General features: G+C 50.5%; 8 protein-coding genes across 8 annotated transcripts; 5 read left to right on the plus strand and 3 right to left on the minus strand.

Moving 5' to 3' along the window:
- Positions 1-485: 485 nt before the first annotated feature.
- T310_5667 (Proteasome endopeptidase complex) lies at positions 486-1,454 on the plus strand (the record flags this gene model as incomplete). Its single annotated transcript, XM_013471457.1, has 2 exons — positions 486-1,061; positions 1,128-1,454. The coding sequence occupies 2 exons, from the start codon at positions 486-488 to the stop codon at positions 1,452-1,454; spliced, it is 903 nt and encodes a 300-aa protein (XP_013326911.1).
- A 400-nt stretch (positions 1,455-1,854) lies between these two features.
- On the minus strand, positions 1,855-3,461 carry T310_5668 (uncharacterized protein; the record flags this gene model as incomplete). Its single annotated transcript, XM_013471458.1, has 2 exons — positions 1,855-3,106; positions 3,202-3,461. 2 exons carry the CDS (start codon positions 3,459-3,461, stop codon positions 1,855-1,857), a joined length of 1,512 nt encoding a protein of 503 aa, XP_013326912.1.
- Positions 3,462-4,274: 813 nt separating this feature from the next.
- On the plus strand, positions 4,275-5,358 carry T310_5669 (uncharacterized protein; the record flags this gene model as incomplete). Its single annotated transcript, XM_013471459.1, has 2 exons — positions 4,275-4,332; positions 4,436-5,358. 2 exons carry the CDS (start codon positions 4,275-4,277, stop codon positions 5,356-5,358), a joined length of 981 nt encoding a protein of 326 aa, XP_013326913.1.
- A 492-nt stretch (positions 5,359-5,850) lies between these two features.
- On the minus strand, positions 5,851-6,723 carry T310_5670 (uncharacterized protein; the record flags this gene model as incomplete). The annotated part of the gene is made up of 1 exon (XM_013471460.1): positions 5,851-6,723. The coding sequence occupies one exon, from the start codon at positions 6,721-6,723 to the stop codon at positions 5,851-5,853; it is 873 nt and encodes a 290-aa protein (XP_013326914.1).
- A 370-nt stretch (positions 6,724-7,093) lies between these two features.
- Positions 7,094-7,915, plus strand: T310_5671 (uncharacterized protein; the record flags this gene model as incomplete). The annotated part of the gene is made up of 1 exon (XM_013471461.1): positions 7,094-7,915. One exon carries the CDS (start codon positions 7,094-7,096, stop codon positions 7,913-7,915), a length of 822 nt encoding a protein of 273 aa, XP_013326915.1.
- Positions 7,916-8,036: 121 nt separating this feature from the next.
- T310_5672 (Translation repressor/antiviral protein Ski3) lies at positions 8,037-12,403 on the minus strand (the record flags this gene model as incomplete). Its single annotated transcript, XM_013471462.1, has 3 exons — positions 8,037-12,039; positions 12,104-12,226; positions 12,288-12,403. 3 exons carry the CDS (start codon positions 12,401-12,403, stop codon positions 8,037-8,039), a joined length of 4,242 nt encoding a protein of 1,413 aa, XP_013326916.1.
- Positions 12,404-13,079: 676 nt separating this feature from the next.
- T310_5673 (Glycosyl hydrolase) lies at positions 13,080-15,538 on the plus strand (the record flags this gene model as incomplete). The annotated part of the gene is made up of 4 exons (XM_013471463.1): positions 13,080-13,463; positions 13,521-14,452; positions 14,502-14,820; positions 14,882-15,538. 4 exons carry the CDS (start codon positions 13,080-13,082, stop codon positions 15,536-15,538), a joined length of 2,292 nt encoding a protein of 763 aa, XP_013326917.1.
- Positions 15,539-16,201: 663 nt separating this feature from the next.
- On the plus strand, positions 16,202-18,435 carry T310_5674 (C6 transcription factor; the record flags this gene model as incomplete). The annotated part of the gene is made up of 2 exons (XM_013471464.1): positions 16,202-16,744; positions 16,807-18,435. 2 exons carry the CDS (start codon positions 16,202-16,204, stop codon positions 18,433-18,435), a joined length of 2,172 nt encoding a protein of 723 aa, XP_013326918.1.
- Positions 18,436-19,200: the final 765 nt, after the last annotated feature.

The raw sequence follows: 19,200 nt of genomic DNA on the forward strand, positions 1-19,200 counted from the left end.
TGCTTCAGATGCCTATAAAACTTTATTTTCCAGATTTCCTAGGCTTCTACCTCATCGAGCTCATCGCCAAGATAAGCTCGCAATGGGAACTCAAATGGTCCGAGCAGTTATCCTAACACTCTGATTGTAGCGTACTACCGACAGCAGAGGTAAATCAGTATGATAATCATTATTAAAAAAAATGAAAGAAATCTTTTCCTTTTTTTTTAGTTTTCTTTTTTTCTCGTAGATATTTACTGCCCTGACAACTGGCGTAGAACATTCTTGAACGTCATTGGCTTATCGAACTGTCACGTGAGAGCCGGAGCTCGTCATAGCAGAGCTGCCTGTGAAGCAGCACCGAGCAAACAGGACACAACCACGTCTCTAATTCTACCTTATGTTTTAATTTCCTCATCTGACGCGGACCTCTTGACGCGGAACGACATATCTTTGGTTAATACCGTCCCCTCAATCCTCCACCTCCTCCTGTCCTAACTGTCATCATGTCTTCCGACCTACGGTCCCTTATCACCGAGCTTCATAAGAGCCTTGACCAGAGACAGCTGGACAACGCTGTAAATGTGCTCTCACGCGCAAAGCGTGCTCTGCTCCACCAAAATGCGCTGATCCCGACGGCGTCGACCCCGCCGCAACTGTTCGCCCAAGCGCGGGAGATTCTCGAGCTCGGAGCGCTCACATCCATTCGCCAGACCGACTCCGCCTCCTTCATCCGATACTACCAGCAACTGCAGCTCTTTTACGATATTGAGCGGCATCTCGAGACGACAGGGTCTGCGTCTGGGCCGTGGGTGGATCTGCTGAAGACGAGCCAGCGAAGCAAGATCACGGGCTTGTATCTTATGCTGTTGCTGAGTTCGGGCGATACGTCCCAGTTCCATACCGTGCTGGAGGGTCTCGTCGTGGAGGCTTCGTTAAGGGGACACAGTGTCGAGGACGATCCGTTCATCAAGTACCCTGTGGAGTTGGAGAGAAGTCTGATGGAGGGGAGCTACGACAAGGTGTGGCGGGCGACGAAGTCGGAGAGGGTCCCATCGGAGGACTTTGGACTGTTCTCGAGTGTATGTCATCTCCTTGCAATACTCCTCTCTTCCTCTTTTGCGGGTTGTCACTGACATGCTCTGCAGATTCTGGTCGGCACGATTCGAAGCGAGATCGCCGACTGTTCCGAAAAGGCCTACCCATCTCTCCCCATCTCGAACGCCAAGAACCTCCTGTTCCTCGACTCCGAGGGTGCTGTTATACAGTTCGCACAGGAACGGGGCTGGATCCTGCGGGACGGCCGCATCTACTTCCCAACCCAGCCGGAGACGGTTGCACCCGTTCCCGGAGCCCCAGGGGCTGTCGAGCCTCTCGTGGCAGGGCAACGACCAGAGAAAGAAATCACCCTGTCGAGTGCCACCATCATCGAAAACACGCTCGGATACGCAAGAGAGCTGGAGACGATCGTGTAGAGTCATTACGAGCTACTACTGCTGCTGCTGCTTGGCGATACGATTGTTGTCCTGTTTTCGATTTCTGTTATTTCGGTCTTCATCAGCTTGATATGGGTTGTATTCTAGTTCCTGCGATATTTTTCGATTGCTGTGCATTCCAGCGAATGGATTGGGGTTCTTATTTCTGACGATTTTTTTTTCACAATGTGATTTCATGTCTTGTATCGTTTCTCGTAGGAGGGGTCGGGCGCGGTCCATATTTCTCGTTATATCGCATGCAATAGATAGATATGGCAGCGCATTACATCCATCGAGACAGGGTCGAAGAGCAGAATCAAGTTCAGGAGTGGGTGAGACCACCCACTCGTCATCTTCTTTCTACGACTTAGTATAATTCTATGTTTTCAATCTGAGCTGACTAGATGTCAACCCTCCACAAGCACAGTCTCCTGTCGTAGAAACTGCTCGAGAGGCATACTAACTGCTTCTTATTCTCTTCTTTCTCCTCCTCCTCCTCCTTCCCACCGCGTCCGCCTCCATCGCCTCTCTGTTTCCAGAAATCAGAAGCGTAATTCATGCTCTGATGCTCTGTGAATTTGGCCAGGAGCTGTATATCCCACTCTCCAACCTCCTCCTCAATTAAGGCTCCTGATCCCGAGTCTGTGACATCGGAACTGCTGCTACTTCTTGCTCTTCTCCTCCGCCATATGACATTTAATATCCTCGTTCCGGCATGCATGCAGCTTGCCAGGATGAGGAATCTCGTCCTGTACGAAGTAGTATCCTCATTACTATCATCTTCTGATGACGACTGCACGGTCAACGGATCTCTTTCTCGCCCTTCTTCAACAATGTCGATTAATTGCAACCGCCAGACGCCTCCGCCCAATCTCGTCTCGGCAAGGACCTTGCCCTTTGTCCGGGGCGTCGCGTGATAGACACGGATAAACTCGTCGTAGCTTCCTGTTAGCAGCAACGGAGAGTCCTGTATCAACGGGGTGGGCAGGGGGAGGATCGCTGTCACGCCGGCGGTGTGGTGACGGGCTTTGTCGTCGAAATTGAGAGCCTCATAATTATTCAGATCCATATCCATATCCATATCCCCGTCGTTAGAGGGATCTTCTTGCTCGACAGGTGCAAACCGTCGTGTCTGGAGAGAGCCGAAGTCGTTGCCTGTGAATAGGAACGGGATTGCCTGTGCATTATTATTACCACTGCTTGATGCTGGCTGAAACGTGGCCAGCGCAACGAACCACGTCTCGATACTTTCCCGCGGTTCGAATTGAGATTCGACAAATTCTGCCCTCACGAGCTGCTCGCCACCCCGCCGAGCTGTGAAGACGGACGTCCTGCCGTCTGAGAACGTGACTGCGAAGCCATCTGCGCTGGTAGATCCATCACAAAAGCATACGCTCTTACCGAACGGAAACCACCGTTCAGGAGCCCAGGCAAGGAAGAGCGCAGGGATAGTCGGGTCTTCATGCGTCTGGATCGTCCAGATGTGCTGGATCTGGGGAAAATCCAAATCTGGGGCGCTCGCCTCAGATCTGGCAACGCGATACAGAGATACGGAAGCAGCGCTAGTCGCAACGGCAAGAAGAGTGCGTTCTCGAGGATGGAAATGGAGGTCGAAGACAGCGTGCGGTAGGGTGACGACTTGCTTCTGGGTTCTGCACATACGAGGTAAGCATATATACTTGACATGTAGTCTTTAATAAAAGGCGCAGCGAGATGTGCATATTATATTGATCTATTTCATACTCACAATTCAGAAGCCATCACATCCAACCGCCACAGCTGTAAACTCCCAGTCTTTTTCTGGTCCACTACCACTTCTTCATTTTCATCTTCTTCTGCTCCATTGCCGTCGTCCTGATTTTTCTTTTTCGCCTCTGAAAGGAGGTACGTCCCCACGACGAAATGGTCGGGATCGGCGGGGCAGAATTCGAGACAGCTTGGCGGTTGGTCCAGGAAGACGGTTGTTAGTGACGATGGATGTTGTATTGTCTCTTCTTCTTCGTTCATTGTTGAATTAAGTTTGTTTCCTTCCTTCCTTCCTTCTTTCTTTCTTTCTTTTTTTTCCTCTCTTTTTCTTTTTTTAGTTGAATCTGTCACGGCTCAATCGAGAGAATCAATCGATCGAGAATTGGCGGTTGGCGATCGACTAATAATAATTCTTTTGTCAAGAAGAGGGGATTATGTATTCTATTCCATTCCAGTCAAAATACCACTGAAGGATATCCGGCTTGGATATTCGAATGGTATATTTTATTCCTTTTATTATCGGAGTAATATGATGAAGTAGAGATATATATTTAGCGATCTACTCCGTACACTGGAATAATTTTATCGACAATCTTTATCGTAACTGTGGGGCACGTTGACAACTTAATTAAAAAATTAATAAATAATCTCCGCCAACCAAGAATCACAAAAACTCCTACCTAATGTAAACAAAGAACTGTGACGTAGTGAGGAGAGACATCTATCTCTACTTGCTTTCCCCACACCATCCTTCATAGCCCTGACAGGCGACATGCATAATGACTAAAACCAAAGGAGCTAAGTTGGTTAACTGATTGAATGGATGGATGAGCAGGTGGATTAACAAAGACCTCAGCCCTTATCATACCATTAGCATCATTTCGTCTTCTCTTTTCTTCAACACTGGCCGGAGTAAATAATAACTTGTCTCGCTCTTGGATAATTCTCCTGCTCAATTATCTATCTGCTGTTCTCGATCTTGCCAGTTTGGTCGCTGTCCTGACGCTACAAGGCCAGGGGGAAAAAAACCACTGATTAAAAGTAAATAAGTACTTGGATGTCCGATTGACGAATATGGCCGATGATTGGAGTGCTGTCGAGGAGACAATTTCGAATGATTCCAGCTTTTATGGTGCGTGTGCAATTGATCGATACATCTCGAGTCAAGAGGATATATATATCTAGCAATCAAGTCTCCAAAATTTACGGTAATTCCTACTGACGTTGCTTTCTAGGAGACGAGGAGATGAAAGATTCCTTGGAAGAGAAGGCGTCCGCCTACGACCCTCTTCCTTACTGGTCTCACATTCATCCGCACCAGCTTTCGACCATTGCCCATAGAAACCTCACTTCTTCCAGTTCAACAGCAGCAGCAGCAACAGCTGCAGAAGTTTCTACAGCGAAATCCCTAGCTTCGCGTCGCCGTCACCCCCACGATGGTCGCACCCACTGCTGGCAGGTGACGGAATCAGTCTCAGAGTTTCTGAAACGACTACCTCCTTCGACGACCCGGGCAGAAGACATCGGGCCCTGGATCCACGTCCGCAACCCCCTCGACAAGACGGATTACGACGCAACGAACATCGCCGACCTCGTCGCCAAGGGCACCGATCTCCTGCACAGCTTCGAAAACGAGAAATCGAGGCTGGAAGCGGAGCATGAGAAGAAGACCACGACCACGGGCACAGGCACGGGCAAAGGCAGAAGAACCACCGCCCCGTTGACGCGCAAGCTCAACGCCCTCCGCGAGCAGCTCAAGGCGGATATCTTTGCGGTCGCGCGCAGCGCGGGCGTTACCACGGGGAAATGGATGCTGTTCCCGACGGAGGATCGGGTGGACGAGTTCTGGGCCGTGGTTGCAGAGGCGACCGTGAAGGGGGAACTAGGCGTGGAAGCAAAAGTCGCGACGAAGGATGAGGAGGCCGGAGGTGCCTCCGCTGCCAGGTTGATAGCGGTGTATACGCAGGATTTCGAGGACAAAGACGATATTCGACGGGTGTTGCTGAAGCTGGTGGATCTGGGGCTCGTGAACGAGGACCAGAGACCCATCTACTACAAGTGCGATGCCTATACGTATCTGGAGATCAAGAGCAGGAATCCGTACGGATTGAGTGCGAGTATGTTTTCCAGTCGGGATGTGCTCACGGGGAAGATTTGACGTCTGGTTTCATTATCATCGATTATGTGTGCATTTAACTGCGTCTGATGATGATGATGATGATGGATGATGATAAAAGTGAGATTCGACGCCATCCATCTATCTATTTCTATTCTGCGCCATGATACCCAATGTTGAATATCCGAGGAACTAGCTTCGTCCATGACCCTCGATTTCGCTTATGAAACGTAGCGGGCAGCCCGCCTAAGGCCAGAGCCTGGACGTGTCAAGGAGCTATCGATAAGTGCACGACCTCCTTTGTCAAGGCGATATCTTGCGAAGTAGATCGATGCTTCCGCAATCACGGTCCATGGCTGGCCGGATAGACCTCACGCATTGACATGCGCTGTAGACGTAATGTGGACTTGCATGAGTCCTAGTTTCCTCCGAAGCCATCCGTCTAGAACGGAGGAAATGATAATCCTCTGCAGCGGATGGGCTACCCAGATCACAGCCGATTGAGATGCTTGCTCTTCAGCAGCAGCTCAATGTTCATACCCCTTCGTCCTGTTTCATGATCTCCTCGCAGGCTGCTCTCAGCTCCGCAACCCCTTTAACGCCCTCCCATTTATTCAAAAGTTTCTCAATCTCCGCCCAGTCTTTCTCAGCCTCCTCCCTCTTATTCTCGCTCAGAAACCTCCTCAGCCTGTCAGGAGTTCCAAGAACCCACTTCACCGTCTCCCTCTCCGCAGTTTTCCCGTCTGCTCCAGCGCCTTGAGCCTCTTTCACCCGCCGCCTGTGCTCCTCTCCCTCCCGGATAAGAGCGCCAGCAGTCTCTGCTACAAAACTGACGGCAGGGCCTAGCGTCTTGGTCATCGTAAGGGGAGCTCCTCGTTCCTCCATGCTCTTGCGCATCGTTCCAATCGTCTCCACAGCCCGAATCAGTTTGGAGTAGTTGTCGTAGACGAGAGCCTTGCGCTCTCCATCGAGTGTTCGAATATCGCCCACAAGAGTATTCTCTGCTTTCAGTACTGTCGCAAGTGAGGACGTGGCAAGAAGCTGGTCAACATAGCGTTGGGCATCGAAGTCTGGATTGTCTAGCTCGGGATTGACCGTGGCTGTGGACGGGCTGGATATATCGCCTGCACCGGTGGTCCGCGGAACACTTCCGGATCGCAGAGCTCCTGCCTCGCCGCTGGACGAGTCTGCACCCGCCGGTTTGAGGTTATAGTAATCACGGAGAGCGGCACGGTTGCGACGATGAGCAGGGGACGTAGCGCGTGTAGAACCCGGCGCGGAGCTGATACCTAGACCGCTGACGTTGACGTTGAGATTGTCGGTAGACGGCCGGCGCGAGGAGGTGGGAGTAGGCGAATGGGCGCGAGATGAAGCGATGGAGGGACGAGGAGACGAGATGGTCGACATTATGACAAAAAATCGAGCAGTGGTGGATACTGGAGTTGAGGAGAGGACAAAGGAGCGTTGAGATGCGTCACGGAGTAATAGCTGCAAGCTCGGACAGCTATCACGATAGTTTGAGGCGGCGGTCCGTGCCGCTCCTGCTGCTTCCCCGCATAAGAGCAATTACAGAACAACTTTGCGTCCTTAACACACCAACTCACACACCCTTGCGAGAAGCAACTCTCACATCCAGGAAGATTGCTGAAAGAAGATCACATTTGTCCATTGTCAAGCCACAATGGCTCGAATCTAGGCAATCAAGGCCCAAATAATTCCAACTCAGACTCCAGCAGATCCTCTCTGACAGGAAACAAGCCTTGTCCCACTGAGAAGAATGTCGAACACGCCTGAGCAGCACATAAAAGCCCATCTGCTGTCGAAATCTCTCCCAGTTTCGCCATCCTGGCTATCCAATTTCCTCGCGTCGACATCACAACAGCAGCAACGCGCGCCGATCTCGGCCTTGACCCAGACAGCTCTGTTCCGCATTCTCGCCTCCAACTTTACAGTGTCTCTGTCTACTTCGACACCTTCTGCTTTACTTCCTGGCAACATCTCTGATCCTGCTATCAAGGAGCGACGGATCCCGGGACCGGTGCCTGTTCAGGTCCTCGACATCGAGGACATTGGCACGAGTCTGTGGAGCCAGGTTGAAGCGATCGAGCGCATCGAGCGAGGGGAAACAGTTAGAGGAAAGGCGATTGTGCGAAACGTGAATGTTGACAAAAGAAACGATCAGGGCACAGAGTCTTCTTCATCTTCCGACCAAACTACAGCCCGCAATCCCAGCAGAACCAGCAGCAATGCAAACGCCGATTCTGGCAACAACTCGGGAAATGCCAGCAACGGGCCCCATCGTCTCGTTCTCCAAGATGCAGCGGGAACAAAGGTTATCGCCTTGGAGCTGAAGCCCGTAGAGGGCATCGCGATTGGGAAGCTTCCCATCGGAGCAAAGCTGCTGTTGAAGAACACTGTCGTCGGGAGAGGCATGGTGTTGCTGACTCCGGAAACGGTAACGCTCCTTGGAGGCAAGATCGAGGCAATGGATGCTGCTTGGCGAAAGAGCAGAAAGGAAAGCTTGCTGGCGAGAATTGAAGCGATAGATAGAGAGCAAAGGGAGAGGGTCGCCAATGGAGATATGATTGAGGAAGACTAAGAATTAATCTTTGAATCTACATGATCTTATGGTAAGGCCGCCTTTTCTTTTGGTTTTTTTTTTCCATTTTTGATTTTTATATAACTCTAATCATACATGCCCTAATGTTTTAAGAACATGATCATGCTGATTCGGACAAAGTATGAGCCAACTCTACCCAGCCCTCTTTTCTCCAAGGGGCAACCATAACAGCACGGAGTGAGTCCCCGATGATCCCTGTCTGTACATACGCCCGACACAGATCTTCCGCCTCCAGTCCGCCTCTTGGAGGAACACTGCGAAGTGCGGTCTTGACAGCCATTTTCGCGGGATGGAGCTCGCCTGTGGTAGCGGCCAGTTCCATCCAGCCATGTGGCTGCCCTGGTGCTAACATGACCGCCGTGGTTGCCTCAGCAATCCGTCTTTCGTCCTCAGGGGCGGTCTTGTCCGCGCTGAATCCCATGGCGGAGATGGCACTCAGCAGTTTGACTACCCTGGAGCGATCATGGATTTCGACATCCTCTCTCGTTCTCATCGTCTGCAGATCGGCCTGGACCGCTTCAATGGCATCCTGATCTGCGTCGAGCAAGGCAATGGCTCCAAGGAGAGTGACGGCGCCGACGTGGTCAGGATGTTTCTCAATGCAATCGAGCAGCTGTTCCCGAGTCACATTTCGTTCCTCTTCTCCACCCTTAGCCCAGAGCACTTGCGCGAGCAGACACACTACTTCAGGAGCATTGTCTGCCTCCTGAAGGGCGTCACGGAACATGTCGATTGCTTGATCCATCGACTTGAGGTAATAATAGGCCAGACCAGCAGTGAGATGAGCTGATAACCGCAGTTTGCGGATAGTTTCCGGGTCGAATTTCGCAGCGTCTTCTTCCCCAGATAGCGTGAGGGCAGTTTCTGCCTTCTCAGCAGCTGCTTCATATTCATAGTTGGCAAGATGTGCTCGTGCAATGTCCGCATTGGCCTGTGCGAAGCGTGCTAATGCCGATGATGACTCCGTCACATCGTACTCTGCTTCCACTCCGGCGCAGACATTCCGTAGGCTGGATTCCGCGTCCGCAAATTCACCAATGCGCTCTGCTAGTAAAGCAGAAAGGTGCTCGAAAGCCAGATCGGACGGTTCTTGGCAATGCAGCTGATGGAGAGCGAAGAACGGCTGGATCAGTTGCGATATTTCATTTGACATGGACGGATCGTGGAGGAGATGGTCGAAGAGGCTCAGGGTGTATTGGCGTTTGGGCAGGGCTGCGGATGAGCTGGAAATGTCGTAAGCATGCGTGAAAAGCGCCCTGGCCTCCACAGGATCCCCAAAAAGAAGAGCAAGGAAACCCTGTCCGAGCCATGCGTGAGCATAATCGGGATCGGCGGACTGCGCTCGAGTAAACGCTTGATTCGAAAGTTGAAGGTCATTGTGAATTAGATAGAAGGCGCCGATGTTCGTCCAATTCTGTGCGCTCCTGTCGTTGAGATGGAGACTACGGACGAACGCATGCTGAGCAACTTTAGGACTAAGCGTCGATGTCACGACGCCCAAGGCATTCCAAAACTCCGAGTTTCCGGCCTCCAACTCAATAGCTCGCTTGAAGCAACGTATAGCTGCCTTGAGGAACTTCCGGGGCTGCTTCTTCTCTCTCTTCCCTACACCAAGCTCGATGGACCTGTATGCTCTGTATTCAGCCCAGCCTAGATTGTACCAGGATACTGCCTGCGCATGGACATCATCCGCACAGACAAACACCGCGCGCTTGCACGCCAGGATGGTGGCAATGATGCAAGCATTCGACGCTACGGAATCCTGCTCATCCGTAGGGTTTAGTAAGGTTGAATAATTTCTTCCCACATCGTCTGTATCTGCCAAAATGTCGAAAGCACTCTCGTCGAGCTCGATGCCCAGTAATGCATGGATGTCCGAAATTGACGTGAGCACTGCCTTGTCCTTGATGTAGGAGAAGATAGAGCACGCATCGGCTACTGCTTTCCATAGGTTAAAGACCTTGGGTCGTTCCTTGGCCATTTCGGTGGCAGTCAATATGGCTTTGTGTGCGCGTTCGGCGGCGTCATTGAAGAGCCCGGATTCAATGCTTCTCCAGGCGCTCTCTGTCAGCGTCTGCAGGAGGGCGATCAACACTCCAAACTCATTCGGTCGGATCTTTAGTACGTTTTCGTATCTCGTAATCGCATCCTCGTAATCTCCCAGTTCCCGCTTCACATTTGCCAGCATATACCGGGCGAACCAGGTATTACTCTTTTCCGCTTCGGAGAGATTTTCTTCTAATGCTTCTGCGTGTTCAAAGGCCTTTGTCGCGGCAATATACCGACCCGAGTGGTGGTAGCTCTCTCCAAGACCAACCCAAGAATGGTAGTCATCTGGTGAGATTCTCAGTGCCGTCTGATACGACACAATACTCTTGGTGTACTGCTGTCTATTGATCTGGACGACCCCTAGAGCGGCATACGGCCAACTGTGGCCCTTTCGCTTGGACCCTGGAGCGGGTTTGGCCTTGCCTGAGTCGACGACTCGCTGGGCGACGGCTTCAACCAGATCCCATTCTTGCTGATCCGCAAAAGCTCTCGCGAGGCGTTCCGCAGCCTCGATCTCAGAGGAGGACAGCTCGAACGCCTTGTGAAAACACCGACGAGCTCTGCCTTTGTCCTTTTTGTAGTCTGCATAGAAGATTCCCAAGCTGGTATACGCAGGGGCATAATTCATGTCCGACTGAATTGAGGCGAGAAAACTGGCATACGCCCCATTACGATCCCTACGGGCAGACGGGGATGGATCCAGTTCCCACTGGCAGTGTCCGACTCGATAGTGAATCTCTGCCTTGAATTCTCGGCTGTGGCCCTTTGTGCTTTGTATTTCATCAAGCACCCTTTGTAGGCCCTCAAGGCCAGCTTCGAGATCACCATTGAGTGCTTTGCACCAGGAAAGCTCACCCTGGATTTTAAGATTGGAAGGATCGCGTTCTAAGGCTCGCTGTAGGAAATCGACTGCTTCTCCGTAATCCTGATCCTCCTCAAGTATCAAGCCAACGCCGAGCAAGCAGCTGGTATTTGTGGGTTTTCTTTTGAGGATATCTTCAAAAATGCCCTTGGCTTCCGGGTGATTACGAGGGGATTGGTAGGAGATCAACGCGGTTGCCAGTGTAATATTAATTGCATCTGTTGTGTTGCGGAGGTTGAGGCCGGTCTGCTTAACCAGATCCTTGACGACGAGCAGACCTTTGCGCATCACGTCAACCGCGCTTCCATCCTCTTCCAGACTCAGATAGAGCTGGCCCATGATGCGATGAGCAATGATTGAAGAAGGTGCATGTTCGAGACCATCTGCCATGAGTATCAAACGATCTTCAACCGCCATTTCAGCATTTTCGCCGTTTGTTTCTTCCTGTTTTGATTCCCGTGACGGAGTCTCTTTAGGAAAGGGTGAGATATCACTCGTGAAGAACCCTTGCAAAACCTTACTAAGCCCATCTTCAGGGAAAAATTCGGTGAATTCCCGAAGAAGGCTAATGTCCCAGTCGGTGAAATCTTCGGCATCCTGCCATTCAAGGACGATCTTCCAAGCAAGGTCGAACGGGCGCTTGATGATCACCATGTCACGTGCGGATCGATAGACTTCCTCTCGCTTAGCCGGTTTCTGGTCCCATGGGAGAACAAGAAGCAGGTTGTAAGCCCGCTGCAACAGCTTCTCCTCGTATTTGTGACGGACGTCGTCATCATTGGACCAATCTATTACGCCGCGATAATATTCATCGAGCTCAGTCCGTTTGAATGCTTCCCGTTTCACTTCCGTAGTTACCTGGTCAATTTTTGCGCCCAGGCGAGTTCTTCTCTCACCAATTTCTCGATTGATGAATTCCTTCTCCTCTGCCTCTGCAATCTCTATCAACCGGAGATACGTGTCCGCGGGGTGCGGAACCCTCCCTTCTAGGCAATTGTAGAGGGGACAGGTTGGAAGCTGTAGCTGCAGCGCCTGCTTCTGCTGTGTGCGGGATCCATTCTTCCCAGCGAATTTGATGTGTTTATCAACAACATCCACGCAACGATCCCTCTCATCACTGGGGTCATAATGAGTTGTTAGCAACGTTCTACGAAAGAGGGACATAATTGGAACCATACGCATCCGCATATATCTGTCCTAATTTGAGAGTCGCATCACGGTAAGCGTCAATCTTGTTGGCCCCTTGCCTTTCGTACAGGTTTATTAAGCCTTGCCATGCTGTTTTATCGTTGTCCTTGATGCGTGTCGCAGCGACGTAGGCCTTCTCCGCCTGATCGGGCTTTCCGAGTTTATCCTGCGCGAGTCCCAAGAAGACATTTCTAGATAATCATTCTAGTCAGCCAAAGGTAATAATCAATAGGAGTCTTCAACAACACGTACGCATGATAGTTGGTGGGGTCCTGATCGACGATCTCTTTCGCTTTGGTAGCTGCAAGTTCGAAGTCTTTGGAGTCTAATGCCGACCTGACAGCCTTCAAGGCTGCTTTAGCAGACATTCTAGACAAGACTGACTTGCCACGAGAGGCAGATATTCATTGCCGCCCGCTGGCTGTGAGCTGTCCTGTTCTGCGTGGTGAAAGCTGCGCTGGTCTCGCTATTGTGGGTTTCCGTGGGGAAAAGCGGCGATACGTCACCGGCTCTCGTATTTGTTCTTATCGCGTGTTTCGTATCCGTATCGCCCGGATCTCTCACCGCCCGGGTCATCCGCCCTCGCAGGGCGGTGGATGTCGTACTACTGTCTTCTCCCAATGCTTGGCAGCTGGGCATTTATTAGTGATTCTTTTCGGTATCAAGACCTTCGATGGACTTAGAAGCTTAGGACTTTTTTTCTGGAACCGGTAGCCATTGAGTTGGCCACTAACCTTGTTCACACCAGTTGCGTCCGAGCTGTTGTCCAGGTAAGCATGTCGCGTGCAGGAAGTTGTGCGAGTTGTGAATACATCCTTCATGATATTGACGATCACTTCCTCATTGCAGGTAGATATAGAGCTTGTTGATGTGGATTAGCAATATATAAAATCAACTGCCCGCCAGGTTGTCTCTGAGCCCCGACAGCTATACTCCGTACGACACCGCCCTTGGTCCGCAGTCTCACTTTAATACACCCGTCTCTTTCATTGTCGCCTTTATTTCATTTTCGTTTTATTTTTATTTTGTCGACGAGTTTACAATATGGCTCCTTTACGGCTGCGGATCGAAGGACATAAGTTCAGGGATCCAAACAACCGAGAGATCACCCTAAGGGGTATCAATGTCGCTGGGGATGCCAAGTACCCCACGGTTCCTGACATGCCAACCCATGTATCCGACAATTTTTACGATGCAGACAATGTATCGTTTGTTGGTCGACCGTTTCCTCTAGAAGAAGCCTCTCTACACTTCGGAAGGTTACGGAAATGGGGCTACAATACAATCAGATACGTCTTTACTTGGGAGGCCATTGAACATGCCGGTCCTGGGAAATATGACGATGAATGGATAGATCACACGATCAAGATTTTACGAGAAGCAAAGAAACATGGGTTTTACGTTTTCATGGATCCCCATCAGGATGTTGTATGTGCCCACGCTCTTGTTGTGCTTGGAAGCCGGTAGTGGCTGACGCCTCCAAAGTGGTCCAGATTATCAGGCGGGTCTGGTGCTCCCATGTGGACGTTATATGCAGCGGGTCTTAACCCCAGGACCTTTAACAAGACGCAAGCTGCTCTTGTACAGAATACCTATCCCGACCCCACAAAGTTCCCGAAGATGATATGGAGTACGAACTACTCCCGACTTGCTTGTCAGACCATGTTTACTTTATTCTGGGGTGGACGAGATTTTGCGCCCAAGGCGATCATCGACGGGCAGAACATCCAGGACTACCTTCAGAGTCATTTTATTGCGGCTTGTAAATACCTCGCCCAGAAGATTCACGAAGCCGGCGATCTCGAAAACGAAGTTGTCATCGGCTGGGAGAGTATCAATGAACCCCACCGTGGATTGATTGGCATCCAGGATATATCTGTTATTCCCCCCGAACAACAGCTCCAACTAGGAACATCGCCAACAGCTTTTCAAGCGATGCTGACAGGCTCCGGGCGGGCTTGCGAAGAGACCACGTGGGAGTTTGGCGGCTTTGGTCCACATCAAACTGGTAGAGAACTCGTCGATCCAGAGGGAGAGTCTGCTTGGTTACCTGCCGATTATGATGACACCACCTATGGCTGGAAGAGAGATCCTGGCTGGAAACTAGGCGAGTGCCTTTGGGCCCAGCATGGTGTCTGGGATCCTTCCACAGACGAGCTCTTACGGAAGGATTATTTTGCGAAGAATCCCAGAACCGGAGAGCCTTTGAACTACGATAAGTTCACCAATACCTACTTTTTAGATCACTACAGGGCCTACAGGGATGCCATCAGAAGTGTACACTCTGATGCCATCCTGTTCTGCCAGCCTCCTGTGATGGAGGTGCCGCCAGTTTTGAAAGGGACAGAGGATGACGATCCCAACATGGTGCACGCGGTCCACTTCTACGATGGCTTGACTCTTCTTACGAAGCACTGGTTAGTTTCTTATGTTTAGATGCTAAATTTTCACCAACTGACCATTTAGGAACCGGATTTATAATGTCGACGTGATTGGCGTTCTTCGTGGGAAGTATCTCACGCCTGCATTCGCCATCAAGATTGGAGAGACCGCTATCAGGAACTGTCTTCGCGACCAGCTCAAGTTCCTTCGAGAGGAAAGCTTCAAATGTATGGGCGACCATCCACTCATTTTCACCGAAATTGGGATACCATATGACATGGACAATAAATACGCATACAAGACTGGCGATTACAGTAGTCAGACCAGCGCCATGGATGCGAATCACTTTGCGTTGGAAGGTAGTAACTCCAACGGTTTTACATTGTGGTTGTACATGACTCAGGTATGGGTGTCGCCCAATTATTTAATGTCACAAAGAATAGATTGCTCACGGCATTCGGCAGAACGACCACGAATGGGGGGACCAATGGAATGGTGAAGATCTCTCTATTTTCTCTAAGGACGACCTGGAGCTTCCAAATGCCAGCGTTCTCGGTCAGCGAAACGGCTCTAGGACATCGCTTGACCGAAATTCACCTTCATTCTCACAAAGTCAGAGTACGACGGACTACGGAAAAGTAGAACCAAACAACATCAAAACCGCTGTCGAATCGCCTCACATGTCTTCCGGATCGTCAAAATCCTCGCCAGAGCTGGTATCTAAGCCCGGTTTTCGGGCAGCCGAAGCGTACATCCGCCCCAGCCCGATCTACACGAATGGGGATCTCTTAGGATACGGGTTTGACCTACGCAACTGTACCTTCACCCTGTCGTTAAGTGCCAACGGCCCAACAGCGGAGCACGCCCCTACAGAAATATTCTTACCCGAATTTCATTTCCCCAGTTCACAGACTGTTGTTACCGTCAGCGGGGGGAAATGGACTATCGAGTCAGATGAAGAGGCATCTAGCACCGTTCAGCGTCTCAGATGGTGGCATGGCGAGGGAGAGCAAGAGATCAAGATTCGGGGCGTTAAACGGAAGGCCGGCGAGATCCTCAACAGCGACGAGGACGAGACGTATCTGGAACAATGCCAGAAAAACACATGCAATGTGATGTGAGAAGGTTCCGAAACCACAGCTTAGGATGTTTTCAGGTTTTCTTCTCTTCGGATTTCATTGGTCACGTTCTCTGATTCATCTCGCATTTCGCGGTTCCCGGAAGCTTGCATTCTGCTTATTGATTTTCATTGAATACGATACAATGGCATGATAATACTCAAACATACTGCTCTGGATGATCCTATAGAAATCCAAACCAGAGTTCGTAGTTGGCTCCAGGAAATGGTTAGACAACTATGTTGTCGCCGGATCAGATAATTCTTGATAATTGATTAACTCGGGTGACCCGGCTAATCGGATTCCATACATATATTTAGGTGGGTACCTGTACTGTATATCTGAGAACCTAAGTCTTCCTGGTGCTTCATCACTTGTTCTCATGACCGTTGTAGAAATACAGCTTTTTGGATCAGTGATATTACAAAAGCAGTGCTGGCACAGAAATCCATTAAGTTGTAGGAATTGCCGTGGGAGCTGGCCTATTTTTATATCTCGGTGGATCCAGGAATAAAGTTACTAACCTCCCGCATGATCTAGCCTCGGTCAACTAGTCACTACCTAGTCTTATCTGATCCAAAGACATCAGTCACATCTCCCCTTAATCTTTCATTTGGACTCCTTGTGTAACGAATTGAATGAAAAATTTGACTCCCAGATATTCATATGGTGGATGTCAACGTTCCAGCTCTGGGTACCTCAGAGTGCAGTGTGCCTACTAATGAGCGCAAGAAGGAAGTGCGCAGACGACAACGTCAAACGTTGTCCTGTCTACCATGCCGTCGACTCAAGGTGAAATGTGACAGAGGACGGCCTTGTGGACACTGTGTCTGGAGTGATAGAGCTGCGAGTTGTCGGTACGCACCTTTCCCCCGGAACACAGAGAACTCAAGCTCGCCGGCGGATGGATCATCTGGTGAGGACCAGATCAAAGCCTCCAAGGCAATCAATCCACCAGCTATTCATCCAAAGCCAAAGCATCCTCTGCTTCCGAAGAGACCAGAGCTCCAGAATGGGGATTCTGATAGGCATTCTCCTTCTGTTTCTGATTCCACTTCATCGAAAACCTTGGACATATCGTCAAGGAAAGAAGAATGCGGAGGGAACCAGCATAACTTTTATGATCTCCATGTCGTATGGAAATCGAAGTTTAGAGGTGCAACTCATTGGTCTAGTGTTCTGCGCGAGGTGCGCGCTGTTCTACATGAGGTATGTAGCTTTTTGACTCTCTCACTTCTGCAGTCTAAATTCTGATGTCGAATGACGCATAGTTTGAGACAAATCTGCCATTTTTCAATGGCAAATATGAAACTAGAGACTGTAGTATCGTGAAGCTGCTTGGCGCTATCAGAAGTCCTTTCTGCTCAACGGTACCACCTCTTAACTATCCCCTTGGACTCGGTTATAACAGTCATTCTCCCTCAAAAGACGAGATTTTGACCTATGTACCCGATCGCCTAAGAACAGCGTCACTTATAGAGAACTACCTGGAAACAATTGAACGGACGCATCCACTCTTGCATGTTCCGACCTTTAGGGACGAACTGTCACGGTTCTGGGCGAATCCCGCTGCCGTCGACGATAGCTGGCTAGCTCAGCTACTAGTGATGCTTGCTCTTGGATATGAAGCCAGCAAGAGCGATGATCAAGTTTCAACACCCAGAGACACGGAGGACGAGGTGCTGCAGAAATTCTTCCAGGGAGCGGAAACATGTCTCAAGAGCACTCCTTTCCTGATCGCCCCCAACCTCACCACCCTGCGAACACTCTGTATGATGGTTCTTGCCAAGCGGACTACCGCATCCAGTTGCCTCGAATTAGATTCATGTGGTCCCCTCATGAGCACTATTGTTCGACTCGCTATGTCGATCGGCCTTCATTGTGACCCGCGAGACGACGACAACATATCCCCTTTCGAAAAAGAAATCCGCCGGCGACTCTGGACTACCATCGTATTCATGGAAATCCAAATGTCGATATCGACTGGGATGCCGCTTCTTCTCCGGTCTTCCGGCTTCAATACACAACCTCCAGCAAATGTCAACGATGTGGACCTAAGCCCATCTATCCCGCTGCACATGGCAATCAGACCGTCGATGGAATACACAGACTCGACGTTCCAGATCATTTTGGCGCGATCTTTTGGTATAGCGGTTGATGTGGTCTCTCATGCTAACTCTCCAGCTGGCGTCTTTGAATACGACCAGGTGCTTCGTTATGGTGCTGAGATCAAGCAGCTCCTCTACGAAGCTTCGCAGGTATACGACTGGACTCCTTCAGCTACGAAAGAAGACTGGAAGTATCTTCAGAAATTCACGTTGGAAATCTTCCTGCGGCGATTATTGCTCGTCCTACACTCGTATTACGGCCAGAAACCAGAAGCGCACACCCAGTATGAAATATCTTACTGGTCAACCCTGGAATGCTCGCTTGCGCTTCTTGTTCTCCAACGCCAGATGTCGGAGGACTTGAGCACTCCCAAGACCCGCGTCTGGCTGGCCGAATTCCTCAAACATGATTTTTATATCGCAACGCTGATCGTGTGTCTCCAAGTGGCACGGAACGATGCTCTCGGGGTGGACGAAACCGGGGGGATGCGCCACCAAGGCATCGAGATGCCCCCGAGGCAGACCATCATCCAGACTCTGCAATGCTGCCGAGAGATCTGGGCGCGGAGGATCTGCCGCTCGCACTGTCACTTCATGATACACATGACGATTGGCAGGCTGATCGCGACGCTTGAATCCCAAAATCAGAAGAAATCCTCGTCCCTCCCAGAGCAGACGGTGTGTATGCAAGACAGTCTCGAGGCCTTGAGACAGTGTCAATGTGGCAATTGCAGGTCCAGGCCCAGGACTGTGAAGGATTTCTACCTGAACCAGACGGTGATGGGTTCGTAGAACATTTGCATTAATTGCATGTATGTATGTACAGTATCTTTCCCTCCTCTTGTGGTTCTGTGGTATCCGCTCAGGAAAGAATATATCAACGATGTATATAGAAGCACTACTCGCTCATATGCAGAATACCCAAAGTCTTGCCAGTCCATCCAGATCAAGTGATCTCCATCACCTGACACAGACCCCACACATGACCCTGGACAATCGACGGCAGCGAAGCACTCTCGAAGCCATGATATCATCCCACCACGGAGTGATCCCGCAGCAGGCTGCCAAGGCTGACAGGGTGGAGACCTTCTTAGTATAAATCGAGGGTGAAGCGTAGACACAAGTCTGCATGCTGGAGCGGTGTGCTTGTTGCCGCGGCCGGGGTTGGGCGGCAAAAGGCGCGTCTTGAAAAGTCTCGCAAATCACGGCCAAGAATCTCTCCGCCCGCGTCAGCATCCTGCTTAACTAATTATTATCATCTAATTTCTCCTAAACGGCAAAGCAGGCAAAACTAGAAGCGCTCCCTTAGCAAGCATACTCTAGAGCTGGCTAGATAAGAACCAAGAACGGAAAGAAGAAGAGAGAAAGGACAGAGAGAAGCCGTTCGAATATTCCCTTAGCAGTTGGGCACTACCCTGCACGGCTGGCTCCGTCGTGTCCGCGGGCAAAAAGCTCCTGGTTTGCCTGCACCCAAGTTCAGCCTGAACAGGCCGGACTATGACACCGGCCGTGCAGCCCTGCAAAGGAAGTGTCAGGTTCAGGTTCGTATAACTGTTG

This window comes from Rasamsonia emersonii, assembly GCF_000968595.1.
Source record: "Rasamsonia emersonii CBS 393.64 chromosome Unknown ctg1118621760317, whole genome shotgun sequence".
Classification (NCBI taxonomy): domain Eukaryota; kingdom Fungi; phylum Ascomycota; class Eurotiomycetes; order Eurotiales; family Trichocomaceae; genus Rasamsonia; species Rasamsonia emersonii.